Source organism: Thermobia domestica, chromosome 9, assembly GCF_964235325.1.
Source record: "Thermobia domestica chromosome 9, izTheDome1.hap1.1, whole genome shotgun sequence".
NCBI classification, from domain to species: domain Eukaryota; kingdom Metazoa; phylum Arthropoda; class Insecta; order Zygentoma; family Lepismatidae; genus Thermobia; species Thermobia domestica.
The window spans coordinates 68,484,888-68,500,794 of record NC_137462.1 but is presented as its reverse complement, the minus strand read 5'-3'; the positions used below and the strand labels follow the sequence as shown (position 1 = coordinate 68,500,794).

Below are 15,907 nucleotides of genomic sequence, written 5' to 3'. Positions count from 1 at the left end.
TCCCGCCCAGTCTCGCACTATCTCATTCTGGATCTTCATCGAATTCGCACCTACATAGAATATGGTGTCAGAAAAATCTGTAATTTCTTTCATTTTTTAAAATATAATATTAAAATATCGTTGGTTTTGTTCCTAATCTCACTCGTTATATATACGAGACATCAGGAAATTAAAGATAAAAAGCACATACACCGTAGAGTAAATTTATAAAGCAAAGTTCGCACCATTTACAGTAACCTTGATCCTTACTCTTTCCAGTAGCGTCCATTTGGCACTGCTGCACTGAATCTTGTGAAAGTCATATGTGTTAGAAATGGGTGCGGTGATAGAGAATTCCGCCAAATGCGAAGTGCGCGCTGTAATATAGTTCCTGCACGCAAAGGTGAACGTCCAGCGGATATTAATCATCAAATTGTGGCTGTTTATGGAAACATTATGAATCGTCAGAATGTGAAGAAGCGATATCCGTCTTGGAAGGAGGTAAGACTGATTTTCACAATGAAGAAAGGAGCTGAAGGCGGTTTGTCACCTCCGTTAACCTTACAGGAATTGACCAAGTGCGTGTGTACAAGCGTATGACAATAATAGAATGGATATGTCACATTTTGATGATTCATGACTTCCCATAAACAGCTACAATTTGATGACGAATGTCCGCTGGACGTTCAGTTTTTGCATGCATGAACCGTTTCACAGTGTGTACTTTGCATTTGCCCGGATTCTGCACCGCCATAGTCATTTCCAATACATGTGAATCGCACACGGCTCTGCTCAGTATTGCCACAAGGATTAAGGTTACTTTCATTGGTACCAACTTATGTCTTAGAAATAAATTTGCACTTCGATGTACACGTGCTTTATTATCTATACTTTCCTGACACGTTATATAACACTTTCGTGATAACATTGAGCTCTCAAGGGAGATAATGGCCTAGATAAATGTGAAAGATTCAATTGATCTAGGTATATTGTAAATAATCTAGAATGAAACACAAAGAAATATGTTTTGTCCCCAAAACAGCTCAATACTACAATCAATAAATGTATGCACAAAACACACACCAATGACGTACGTGCAGTGCTACAGAAATAAAAAACCGCATGCAGTTATATGCATACACCACTTACCTGAAGAAGAGCTTGTGCGGATGGCGATGTAGGGGTAGTCTTCGTGCTGCCTCTCTGTAAAACAAACAAACATAATAAAATTTCAAGTTCAAATTTAAAATCACATCTGGAGTCAAATGTTTTCGTACAAATTGTACACATATCTACAATATACTTGTGCTGTTAATATCAAACATCTGAGGTGCATTAAAATTCTAGTTATGTAACAATATTTTTTGTGGATAATTACTATTTATGCTTTGCACGGTTAGTACTGCCATAATTAATCTAAACTTACGCCAATCATCATTATCATGAAATTACTACTACACTCTAAGTTTTACTAATATTTTCTTTAAAGGTATTTAAAGTAAGTGTACTGCTATAAGAGCGTGATATATATTTACAAACCTAGTGTATATATTACTTTAAGAATGATAGTGTCATGTACGAAATTTCAATGCAAAAATCGTGTAATTTGAATCACATCTGATCATCAAATGCCTAACAATTTCAATTAGTGAACAAGCTCCTCATGGCTATATGGTTGGCGTATAAATCTTCGCAGGAGATCCGCGTTCGTTCCCAGTGGGAGTTCATGCGGTTCAGATCCCATGTTAAGCTGTAGGTTCACGTCTCATATAGCCTTAGTCCTGCACGGGATGCTAAAGCTCTGTTCACGTATTGCAAAACTAAGTAAATTTTACGTTCTGTTGGTTGCTGCAAAAGCCTTTTCACGACCAAAATTATATGAGAAACGAGTCTACACTTTAAAACTGGATTCGAATCACACGAATATCAGCACTATTGAATGGAGACTACGCGTAATGTTTACATGTTTGTTTTTTGTTTATTTGAGGTTTAGCGTCTTTTTTTAGTACCGATATTATGTAGACGTGGACCGAAGGAATCCGAACCACTGTAATGGTGGAATCCGAACCCTATAATGCATTCAAAATTTCAAGGCTCTCTCACCGAGAATTGAACTCGGGATCATATGCAAAAAGGCGGGCTTCTCTCTACACATTTAAGCTCCAACATGAAAGGCAAACAAAGAACAAATTCACTTATAATAACGTAAGGAAAGTGTTCAGGGAACAAGTAAACCAATCAGAATGCTTGTGCATATTGCACTGAAGATACACAAATTCTCAGAGCTCCCTCGTGGCTAAGCTGTTAGTGTACGCGCTGCGAGATCCGGGTTTGATTCCTGGCGGGAGCTCATGTGGGTCGGATCCCATGTTAAACTGCATGTCCTCGTCTCGTATAGCCTCGCTGCTGAAACAGACACAAAATCAAATCAAATCAAACACTTTGACATACGTAATTTGAATCGTTACTAATACCAAATAACATAGCGACTTCTGCAACTCTTGAGCAACAAAACAAAAAATTAAGTTGTTTCTGGTGTACAGCATGCAGCTTCTTTAAATTAATAGGTATATAAGAAATGATAACAAATTATTATGTTATAGATATGAGATAATTAAATAACAGAAGCGACATTCTTGTCAGATTGCCTTTTATGTAATAGAGATTAATCCTAGCAATGGATATTTTCATAGTTTTCCAATTGCTTCACGACGCTGAATGAATCTCGAAAATTCTGTGTTCCTACCGATAATCGAACCCCAGCTACGCACGCTAGCCATAAAGTTGAGCACAATATAACTCAAAGTGTTGTGGAAATAAAAGGATCTCGTTTTGACTTTCGTTACGAATTTCTTTTCTGAAACGTGCTCTGCTAGTCAAAACGCTGCGAAGGCCAAATGAGCAACACACATGTTTTTAATGCTTATGGTCTTGAGTTCGATCCTCTATGGGTTCTGCCTCAAGTAAAAACTCGAGAAGATATTCGGATCCCATTTTGACAGTAGACTCGACCTTATATAATTTTGATACTAGAAAAAGATATTGTATCAATTTTCTACAATTTTGGTGTTAGAAAAAGGGACTACATCATCTCATATACATAGAATCAGTGCTAGAAAACGGGACGTTATACGTCTCATATAGTTTCGTGTTTGAAAAAGTGACTTGATTCGTTTCGTATAGTTTCAGTGCCAGAAAAAGGGATTGCATTTATCTCATATACAAAGGTTTGATTCGTTTCGTATAGTTTCAGTGCCAGAAAAAGGGATTGCATTCGTCTCATATACGAAGGTTAAGTGATAAATCTTGCAATATTTCCGCAACCCAACCACCAGGCGCACGCATATGCCGTGATCGATCGTAAGTAGAAAGTGAAACTGGCCCAAGAGGATAATGTCACAAGCGGACTATTCAACATTGCGGCCGTCACTCATCTGTATCTGTAGTTAGTTTTTAGTGGCAGTATAGATAAGTACTGAGCTACGTCTGATGAACTGGTACTGTATGAGTTCGAACTCGGGCAGCAACTGAACTACAGCACACAGGGTGTCTACTAAAATTCCAAAACGAAATTTCGTGACACTTTCGTGACCTTTTCTTTATTAAATCATAAACTTTCCTATCATTTTCAAGAGTGAATTTGCGTGCGAATTAAGCCGAATTTTCATCCATGCGATAGAAACGTACTTTGCTTGCGAGTTGGTAGCGTCTAAAACCGACCATAGACATTTTTGGTGGTGAATTTTGACGTTTTATAGAACAACATTTTCCAATCTGTACTTACATTTGTACAGTTTAAAAAAATCGTGACCCAAAAGCTAGATTTCGTGACTTTTTCGTGACTTTCATGACCGTTTTCTGATTTCGTGACTTTTTCGTGACCGATAGACACCCTGGCACAACAACTCGATGATTGCAGAAATTTCGTGCAAGTTGTAAAAATGATGATCAGCCAAGATCAGGCCGCATCAGAGTAATAGATTCTGAGGTCATACGACATTCCATTGAGGAAAATCCACCCACCAACACCAACTCAGCAATTCCCAGTCCATTGCAGTGCGTCACCTTCACGAACTTGAAAAAACCATCACGAACTGTCGCATTGACATGAGTTAACCCCAGCGCAGGCCTAGAGGAGTGTGGATATGTGGAGACAACTGATGCAAAATCCACATGATATGCGTTTCCTGAAACGGATTGTCATATCCGACGAAAAGGGGGCGTTTTTCCGAACTCCGAATGTACAAAAAACCGTGCTTGAGGAAGGGATAACTTCCAGAATCGGTCGTCAAACAGGGTCGTTCCAAGTATAAAATCCTGCTGTGTGTGTGGTGGATCTACGAAGGTAATTCACCCTTCGAGTTCGTTCCTAACGTCATAACATCAATGCCGACCTTTATCCTGAGCAGTTGGAGCGAATGTATGCTACATTACGCCAAAATATCCTGCATTGGTGAACTGAAGGCACCGAAAGGCATTGGTGAACTGAACTTGATGGCATCAAACTGATGCCACACCTTGCACATAGTTCTGACCCTGCCCCTTCGGATTACTATCTGTTTCGGTACAAGGCACACTACCTGAAATCATGAGGCTTCACCAACCAGCAGGAAGGGGAAACAGTGGTGACTAGTTCTTTGCCTTTAGGAACTACTGCACACAGCGCCACAGGACTGACGTCACTCTTCCCACCATTTCTCGCACATGTGCAAACGGATATTTTCTTCCGAATTGCCCTTGTAATCAAACTGGAATAAAGCCTAAGAAAGAACTAACATGTTTAATCCTAGTATCTTGTTTGTTTGATTATAGTTTAAGATCCCTTTTCAGCACTGAAACTGTATGAGACGTGTACCTCAGTTTAACGTAAGATAATATTCGTCGGAAATCGAGTCCGGACTTTCTACATCAAAAAAAATGTTAACTACTTAAGACACAAGGAAGATATATCAAATATTAGGATGAAAACTGAATTGAGAAAAGACCTAACCTTTCAGACGCGTCTTGAACAATGCTGCAAATTTTGAGTTTTACCATTACTATTGCTTAGTTGGCCCCCCATTATTATTATTTTGTACAATTCGAAGAACAACTAGGAAGTAGTGCATAATTAATTAAATTAGTCTACAGAATCATTTACCTTAAGCACACAATGTTGTTATAATTTTCTCATGGAATTTTATTTAATCAAAATTGCACCTAGTCGAAATTATATACGAAAAACATTTTAAAATGCCCAAATCTAAAATGACAATCTTTTAAGTTTAACGTCCCACGATTATGCCGGCTAGGTTAAGGAGACGGTAATGATGAGAAGTGAATGAAATGATGAAATGAAGAAAGTGGGAGCAAATGGGAGAATCCCGAGAAAATCCATGCACACGGTGTTTGTCCACCAGAAAGCTCACTTGGCGCGAGATGGGATCGAACCAAAAGGATCCCAGGCATCAGAGGTGAACGCTCTATCACCAAGCCACCGCGACCCCCCTCAATCTAAAGGGATACGGAACGGTAAACACGTATAATATACTCGAAACAGCAGTGAAATTAAATTTACTGTCAAAACTATAAATAATTTAAAAACTAACTGAGAGTAACTCAAAGTATAAGAAAAAAGAAGAGTGCACATGTACTCAAATGTATTTAAATGTGTTGTTACTGTGGAACTAAATACCACAAAAGTTCATTCAAACACAATATTATACAATTATCATGCAGAAGATAACCATATATTAAAACATCGTGATTCGTATAAATTGTACCTGAATGCATTCGAGATAAAGTCAAAGTAACAGAAAGTGTACTTAACAAAGAAACTGAAATTAATGAAGCAATTACATTACCATTTATAATTAAGAAATTAAAATAACCAACCAAAAGGCAAGGTAAAGGGAAACCAAAATTAAGCATATCAACATGCAATTTAAAATAAATAAAATAAATAAAGAAGTATATGTTACGAAATTTCCGTTCCAAAGGATAGAATAAAGAAAATATACAACCTTCACCGCATCGTATGTGCTTGTCAAGAGTTGCTGTTCTTAATAACCAAAATCGCCTACTAAATGTGTTTCCACGCCTAAACTATAATTTTCCATTCACTACAATTCAAGTGCATCTGTGTTTTGTAAGTGAATTGGTGCACATGCTGCAATCTATCCTACGAGGACAAGCAGTATTCCTACCAGTAGAGAGAGACTATAGAACTAATGCAGACAGTAGTTTGTGTTTCTGTTCAATCAGATTTTTATAAACGAAGTATGACGGACATACAAAATACTTATTACTGTTCCTCTTCATAATCAGAAAAAAAAAAAAAAAAAAGATTGGTTTAAGTAACTTCAACTCTATTGCAACCAATGTCTGCCTCTACTGTGGTTTCTACTCTTTTGAACCTTGAATGATACATATAGTACAGATAAATTTATTTAGTTGTCTTACCCGAAAAATTTCTGCAGTAAATCTAATTTTTTTTTTGTTAATATTACAGTATTAAAAAAAAAATTCTGTCTTGTTTCTCAAACTTACAGTAAACATCAATTTAGCCCATACATACTAGTAAATTTGTTAAAGAATAACTTAAAATCTTGAAAATGATGTTAATAAATATGGCAAATAATATACTAAGAAAACCATATTTAAACTGTATTCCATGTTTCTGAATTGTATATGTAAAAAAAGCTATTTCCATAGACCAAATCAGCCATACTCTCAATTTTAAGTTGTTTCTCACTTACTCATGCGACTTAGTATCAATGTGAGTATTTAAAAGCAAATTGAGGACTATGGAAAATTATAAATATATACAGGCACATCTGTAATTTTTACCGGTATATACACATCCATATTATAACTCCCTTTTTTCAGAGTTCATCGAAGTAAATAAAATCAAAATAATGACAGCCGATAAAAAACAAAGAACGGAATAGGAAACTATAGTACGTTAAAGAAAAAAAAACTAAATAAATAAATGTAAAAACAAAATTGATGCACAACAGAAACGTATGAATTATTACTAATTGACACTGAGTACAAATAACTCTACTCTGTGTCTCTGTAAATTGCTTTTACTCAATCAAAACGCAAATATTTTGTGATTTGTTTAAGTGTTCTTAAAAATACGCGACAAAAAATTAGTCACTCCCTGTAGAACTTTATGAGAAATGGCCTCTTTAGTGGTAGTGTAATCCAAAGGTCAATTGCATAACGTTCCTTTCCCAATGTTCTCTCGGAAAGTGGTTGGAGTGGACTAGAACTTCAACAATTCCTACCACACTAAAAAAATTATTTTCCTCGACCAGGCGTGAAACTCACCGGCGGTTTCTTTGTGGTTAGGATCTTTATTTTTCTGCGACCGTATTCCTGAAGCAGTTTGCGTTCACACGAGTCTTAAACAATTTTTTGTAGACAATTCCTTAGACAGCTTTGATACATCCAGAAACCGGGTAATTTAATTTATTATGTGACTTTGGGCATGCCCAAACACACTAGTTCTTCTTTAACATTGTCACATCTCTGCTTCGACCCATCTTTACGGGCTGCTTCCATACAACCAGCTGGCACATCAACTTCAGTTCACTACAATTGTCATACATCAGCAGTGATGCTTCATTTAGTCAAGTGTCATCATATCTCAATACTTAAACTGGACCGTATTAGTCGCTACGGGATGTGACTAATTTTTTTGTCCGGTGTGCTTATTGAGGTGTTTCTTTCCCACATTTGGCTTCTTTATGAAAATATAATTGATAAATACAGATACATGTAAATATTATTCAGCAATGTTACTTTCGAGGGAAACGAATTTACTCTGTGATGAACCACAAAAAGCCATTTTCAAGCATCGAAATGTTGTAACTTACGGAGTGAAGTATTAATATACATTTTCTTTGTGTTCTGCAATACTCTACGAATATTTAACCCTGAAAAACAAAACAAAAATTTGTAACATATGCTTCTTAACATCTCATTACTTCACATGAACCTCACATTGATTACTTATTATTCCAACAATCCTTTCCCTCACATTCCTTTTGGTTGGTTGGAGTTTTGCTTTGGTAGCAAAAGACCAACCTACCTGTTGTCCTAAAGATGTGACACCCAACCTTACCCTTGTAGCAGACCTTACAGCAGAAGACGCACTGGACATTGAGGTAATTGATTCTTTGGAACCTTGACGCTTTAGCCCACCAGGTGAACTCACAGAGCCACGATGGACTGCACACGTAGAGGATCTTCTGCTGCCAGGAGATTTGCTCACTTTATGGATAGGAGCAAACAGGCCGAACTTTGGCTTGCATTCAAAATACCTATCGGAATTACAGACTCAGGTTAAAATCTTCTCTTGTGGTGCGTTTTCTTTACAAAAAACCTACTCTACACATTTTAAAGTTTGCACGTATACTCTTACAGAAAGATAAATATTTACTGTTTAAGTACTAATAAAAGACACAATTTATGCTTCTGAATCATAAAATTTCTCAATTTCCTCATTTACAATATACATACGTTATATTCTAATAACACACATTTTAATTTCTAAATATTTGGAAACTGTTGTTCTTCGGTACGTTTAGAAGTTGTTACTTTGTGGGAACATAAACAAAAGTATATAGGAATAAGGTTATAAATGACAAAGCAGTTAATTTTTATGCGTTCATAACTTACATTACGAGATGATGTGAAATAATCTTGATCTTTTAACTACTGGAAACTATTTCACAAGTGATAAGCTGATTCAATCCTACAAGTCGTCTTTTAAAACGTAATAACTATATATTTTAACACCGCTGTCATGAAATTTTTAAAATGCATTGGTGAAATGTTGTCACTTCCTACATTTATACAAGGTGGCGCACGGAAACAGGAAATTTTAAGTCTAGGATTACCACCGCTGCAGTACCGGTATATGCTCGGGAGTGATGCGACATAATTGAGAAGGCTCTGTCATTTACTAAGATGGAGCATTGGAATGGTGCAAAATGAGCGATCGCTGTAAGATGGATCATTTCACGTAACGATATCATGTCCTCCGAAATACTCCGAATTCACTGAGACTTTTTCCTGTGAGAACATCTTAAACGCAAAGTGTACAACACACGCCCTGCAACTATCGCTGAATTAAAGCAGAAGAAGAAACGGAAGATTGAAGAAGAAATCACTGGCATTTCTCGAAACATCATACATCGAATATCTCACAGAAGAATATACCAAGATGGAACACATCTCTCCAATATCTTCAAGTAGTAGTGATATGCAGCTAACATAGTTAACGGCGTAATCTGCACATGCATCTCCATCATTAAATATACTTTTTCCTATGTTTATTCGTTCCTTTTACTTTACTGAAATTTTCCAGTTTCCTTGCTCTACCCTGTATAACAAACAAAATACTGAAAATTAAGAAACATAATCAAATTACTTTTCATGCATTCTTCCACGTTTTCTTATGTGTATTTACTCTAAATTCTAATAATTTTAAGTTGTGAAGTGTATAAGAATCGATAATCTTCTTTTTGATATCGTAATTGCAGTTTGTTGGTCAAATGACAATACGGCTGAGTTAGATTAGATTAGTTCACTTCCCATTCACATGTTGGTATAAGCATTATTCAATTATTTGAACTACGCCACGCACATTTAGAAAATTATTTTATTGAACACCAGTTAAAAGTCAATTTAAATCTCGTAATTAAAACATAATTATCAGAGAAATATGAGAAGAAAGTAGTCATTATTATCAATTATTTAAAGAAATATAATTTCCCGTTGCAACAATTTTTCTAAGAAAGCTGAAAATTGGTAGAAACAAAAATATAAACAGCTCTTTACTTCTTTTTCTTCTTTCTTCTGTAATTGCTTTCGTATCTCATATAGGCTACAAAAGCATGGAATAGAAAATAAATTGTTTTCGTAATTTATTCTTTACGTCTTACCTTTTCCCAGCGACTGATCCATCATTCTTGCCCAAGGGATCGTCCAATTCAACGCCAGCCCATTCCCCTGCCGCAAATTCAGTGCACCCAATGTAACGAAGAACCCCTGTTTTGGATCCCTGACTGCTCATCACTATTACACGGTCTCCAAGCTTCAAATCAACCGAAGATATTTCTTAAAAAAGAAAATTAAAATAAAATTTGTGCATTTATTCCATAATTCAGAAAAAAATAAATACAACAGAAAATTATTAATTAAGAGATTTTCTGCGATATACCGCAATATTTTATGTAATAACTTGCATCGAAATACTCTTTTCTTAGCGTATTTATTTACGAGCTGTACAGGATTGAGAAAAGCACGAGTCGCAGCTTTCTTGAATTGATACGATGCCAGCATATACGGGTCTGTAAAGAACAATTAAAAAGAACGAAATATAACTCAGGTTTAAGAAGGGCTGGATAAAATCATCGGATGACGGGAAAATCAATTTGTTTCAAACGGATGAGTCAAGTGATTTCGTCGCTTCCGCTGTCAATCTAAGTGCAAAGTTGCAAAAGTTACAAGTTCGGTACCAAACAATCCGTTGAGTTGAGTTGATTTTAGTTTAGCGTCCCTTTCAGCAGCGAGGCAATATAAGACGTGGACCTACTGATTAACGTGGAATCCGAACCACATGAGCTAACGCTGGGAATCGAACCCGGGTCTCCCACACCAAACAATCCGTGTGTTAGGTAAAGAAAACATAGGCTGGTATGTTTTCACTTTATTTTCACATAATTACGCTTCCTTACTTTCCTTGTCTTTCATCTATTTGCTCTTTAAAATCCCCTTTTCCGGAAATTTAAATAGGAAGTGCAATTCCCTATTCTATTCTAACAAGTCTATACAAAACATAACTACTGTAAGTTCCATGTCTAGCTCATATCTTTGGAATCCACCGAAAACAGAAGATGCAGAAAGTGCTGGCAGAAATACTTCACGATTGATCTATCAACTGAAATACAACATGATATGAAATACAACAAATATCCCACACTTACAAATAAGATTTCAATAACCGGACAAGTGACTTTCGTTTCACATCGTGAAACTACGACATACTCTCCAATTATGATGATTCTCTACTGAAGACCGAGACCATTTCAACAAAAGAATTGGGGAGGAGGTGGAACCTATATTTGGGACGCAGAATCGATTCCAAAAAACCGCTTCACACTATCTCTTATCGTTTCTGCTCTGACACCTAAAGACAGGCGGACAGACAGAATCGTCCTGTAAGACTTCTCATACTTATGAATAGCATAGATTGGAAATCTAGAAGTAAAAATAACTAGTGATCCTATGCATTGTAGAAGTAAACGACCATCCTTCTCTCTTTCACTAATTTAAACTATAAATTGAGGAGTTTGATGCAATAAGGGCGTAAGTCCGAAACATTCAGTTGGAGAAAAACGATGTTGAAAAGTTAAGTAGTGTTTTCTTCTTACATATAACAATGTAATATGCAGCATTTTATTCCGATATTGAATTGAAATGTTACCAGGAGGCTAAACAAGCATGGCAAAAGCCACAAATGCGTCTGATGCAAAAAGGGCGTAAGCTCCTTTACGCCCTTATTACATCAAACTCCTTAATTGTACGAGTGAGTCTAATCTCGAAGAAAACGAATATTGTGTTTTATAAAAATCAGAATGGTTTTACAAAATTTTTACCGAATTTATTTTATTGAAAGTCAGGGATGGGGGAATTCACTCCCTTATTGTTGACCCATGCTAACGGCAATCAGTAGAGAATTGAAGATTCTAAAAAATTTAAGTTATATCCTACCAAAATCAAATGAGTATATATATATATATATATATATATATATATATATATATTTAAAAAAACTTATCATGGAATTGTGGATATTTTTAATTGTAGAAAGAGCAAGGAGGGGAGGTAAAGTCATATTTGAAAACTTCAACTCTATGCAGTGAGGACTGTATGCAAGCCTCAATAACCATATATATCATATTGTATCATTTTTTAAACAAAAGTAATCGTGGAACACATTTTTTAAATCGGAGGAAAGAGAGGGGCACTCACCTCACATTCTTAACTGATCTTAATCCGAAGCATTGATGATTGTGGCAAATTTTTCCAACATAGGATGAATTTTACCCCCTTTTACATCTCTACTCTTGACGGATTGTAATCCCAAATACTTGGAATACTTTGGAAACCCGAAGGAAGGTACTTACTGAGAATTTAATTAAAACCACAGATAAGTTTTACGATAGATCGTAGAACAGACAGACGGAAGACACAAATGCAGATCGAGTCAAATGGTACAAAATCGCTACCTTGCTTTAATTTAATAATAAACTTGTTACCTAAAATAACATTTGAAGTAGCCTATATACATACCAAGCGAGGGTATTGAGGATTTCTTAGCAACATCTTTGGTAGCAGTGGAAGGCACTGGAGGAGTACCGGAGAGTCTTCGCCCTGTGACAGGTGCATCTCCTTCTTCATTTGGGGCCTTCTCCAGAGGGAAGCGCGTGAGTCTTGTAAGGCGGGAGAAGATTCCTCTCTTTGGTTCACACTGAAAATAACGAACACCTCCAACTGAACCATCATTTTTACCTGCAGAAATGAAAACACAGTGGTTGGTAAAAATATATAAAACAGGTACAACGTAAGAATATGTTCATAATGAAAAAAATGCGACTTTCTGTTTCCCATTATATTTGAATTATTAAAGTGCTCATGTTGCAATTACGATGCACGCATTATCATCTTCAGAGTTCAACTAATATAACATACATATAACAATTTAATCACTGAGAAATCGAATTTTTCAACGTAATGTAATGTGAAGTTTTAAGGTCAGCTAACCTTAACAATTATATCTTTTTCAAAAGAGTAGATTTCAAAGGATTCATGAAACAAGTACAGCATATTATTCCATATGACAGGATATTCCAAATTCACTATCCATTTCAATGAAAACTGTTGGTATTTCAGCCTTCGCTTTGCAGGCAAATTTAGTATATAGTTCAAACATAATTATTGAATTCATTTTAGCGGCACATATATCTTTCTCAGACCCCTTTATATACACATCACTGTTATATTCAGTTTAAATTGAAACTTAAAAATTACAATATAGCAATTCAGGACAGTTGTTGACGATAAATTATTACTCCATCAGAGAGGAGATTAGAACTGAAAGATCAATATAAGAATTTATTTTTTCTAAAACGATTAATGTAATATAAATGCCAATCATCATAACTATAGGGATAGAAAAGAATTAGATTATAAATGCTTATGAACCTGGAAGATGGAGATAAAAATATACATAAAACAACTGAAACGCTAGGAGTTTAGATCCATATATTGAAAGTAATCGTCGAACATTGAGAATTTTAGTAATTATGGAAATTTATGAAAGAAGAATTAATTTCTAAAATATAAAGATATATATCAAGACTAGAATTGTAATTGTAAAATATCAATTCGTTGTTCGAAAAGATTACATACAATTCACAAAAGGTAGTTGCTGAAAAGTGAGAATTGCTCAAAATCTTAACTGGCTATCTAAAAAGAATCATGAATATACAACCATCATAAAATAAAATATGACCGAAAATATGAAACACATTCCCTTAATTTTCCATTGTACTTTCACAGAAATGTATTAGGTGAAGTCAGCAGGGGCCACATATTTTTTCTAGCTCCGGGCCTCTAGATGGGTTAATCCAGCCCTGGGTATGTAGTACCACAAGATACTCAGATACACACGTTTGGACAATGAGGTGCAGTTTTCAAATATTTCATAGAATTGCCGTGGCACTAGCATGAAACTAGTATTCCGAAAAACTGTGATAACTTGTTATAATGTAAAAATATTTTCAAAAATACTTAATCCTTTTTTAAAAAATAAATACATTTTCCAGTCCATAATTCCAACTAGCAGCAGTTATTACTTTGTTTGTATACTAATGCCATCTATACGAAATTTCTATTAAATATTGTCAGCCTGTGTCTCGCTGCCCGATTATCTGTTGGTCATTTGGGTTACGAAGCAACTGAAATATTATTATATTATCTTACTGCAGGATCGGTCGACATGTATAACACAACCAGCGAACGAGTGCGGGCGGCCGGTTTTGGAACTAAAATGCAAGTAGCAGTGTTTCTAACCGGACTACTTGTAATCAATCTATCACAGTTCTTTCTGTTTTGTTCGTAATAAACCACTTCACGCATATGCTCAAGTCAGGGGCGTAGCGATTGGGGTTCTTGAGTAAGAAACAAATTCTTTTGCATTAACATCATATTCGGATGTACTTCGAAAGTTTGGTGAGAGAGAGAACTGATAATCTTTCACCGCCACACTCCTAACCGTCTCCCCAGGGGTCCTGGGTCCACCCCCTGATTGAGATGGTACATAATCTTGTCTAATCTCTGTCATTATTTAGCATGGTTTAGTAATTTAAAAATATATATATTTCTGCCATATTTTGAAAATTTTCAAATAAAGTTTTCTAAATGTGGCAGAAATATCTTTTTTTTTTTTTAAAAAAAAAAATACTAAACCATGCTAAATAATGACAGACATTAGACAAAGTTATTTTTATGTACCATCTCAATCAGGGGTGGACTCAGGACTCCTGGGGAGACGGTTAGAAGTGTTGCATTGACGGCGGAGGGGGAGCGATTAAAATGGGCTGCCTGATAATTGAAGGTTCCTTATAACTCCAGTAAAATTCAGACAAAATCTCTGAATTATGTAAAAATAAATAAATAAATAAATAAATAAATAAATAAATAAATAAATAAATAAAATAAATAAATTTTCAGGGTAACTCTTACAGCCATTACGTTATTCTAAGATTAATGTTACTTCTGAAATTGATTAGAGCGAATATGTATTTGAATAACAAAACCACTTTCATAAGTTTTTCAAAGTATCAAGTTTGAAAAGAACGAAGTTTGTCTTCCATTGTTATCTCATTGTTCAAAGATACCAGTGATAAAGTAATTGGCTGGAAATCAATCGGCTGTTTCTTACATCAATTTATAAAGAAGATGAGTGCCAATGTTAGATATGTCAGTTCAGTATTTTTTTTAAAAAGCCACCCAACCTCTTGCAACCATGCGTAGCGCATTTTAATACTTACACTTGAAATAAAAATACAACTGAATAACGACGATTGACTTTGCCTTTGAATTTCATATGCGAATAACAATATAGGGCTTTTCAGATAGAGGACAGGGAGGAGCAGGTTTATTAAACAAGACCGTACATCTGATATGTTTGAACTATAGGCAACTTGTGTTTACGAGCTAAACTTAGTCCTTTGAAGCCAATCGACAAATACCTTTAAGATGTTCAACAGAATAACGTATCAGCATTATTATATACTACAGACACAAATATAACACTAGGCTCCCAAGTTTCAAAATTATATTGTGTGTGAAAACAGTTAGTAGATTTAATTCTTTGTCACATGATAGCTAAAACCTGAGAGAAATTCAGAGTTAGTCCAGAGGTAATTTCTTTGCTCATAAATAAAATTTATTGTGTGCTGAAGCAATGATACTTACTCTTACACTACACATACGCTGATTTTTTATCAATATTTATATTCGAACTCTACCAAAAGGCTGGATTTCTATAATGATCCTAAAAGAAGGGTGCACTGAACCAAATTGTACAAATCAATACCTAAAGGCAAGCTATCCAATCCCATAAATCTTTAAAAAATGAAGGAAAAATTTCTTCACCTCCTTTTCCCGCAAAGGGTTCAGATTTCTCGAACAAAAAAAATGAAATTTCTTTATTTTAACGTCCCATGATTATGCTGTTTATGCTAGAGGAGACATGATTAATGAAAGTGAAGGATTGTAAAATTAAATTTTGTTCTCTCAATGGGAATCAAACCCAGAACCACATACAGTAAAAGCACATGCGCTGGCCAATAGACCAGCGAAAAGG

General features: G+C 35.4%; 1 protein-coding gene across 9 annotated transcripts in view; it reads right to left on the bottom strand.

Annotated features, from left to right (window-relative positions):
* Window positions 1-15,907, bottom strand: part of LOC145694717 (uncharacterized) — a 245,130-nt gene that overhangs the window by 92,969 nt on the left and 136,254 nt on the right. For 8 of the 9 annotated variants that reach the window (XM_081771246.1, XM_081771248.1, XM_081771249.1 and 5 more), the window contains 4 exons: window positions 12,328-12,546; window positions 9,915-10,089; window positions 8,057-8,288; window positions 1,129-1,182 (listed from right to left, as the gene is read on the bottom strand). In XM_081771246.1, the coding sequence (XP_081627372.1) occupies window positions 1,129-1,182; window positions 8,057-8,288; window positions 9,915-10,089; window positions 12,328-12,546 (680 nt within the window). The remainder of the gene's footprint in view (window positions 1-1,128; window positions 1,183-8,056; window positions 8,289-9,914; window positions 10,090-12,327; window positions 12,547-15,907) is intronic. The other variant, XM_081771247.1, reaches the window with a different exon arrangement.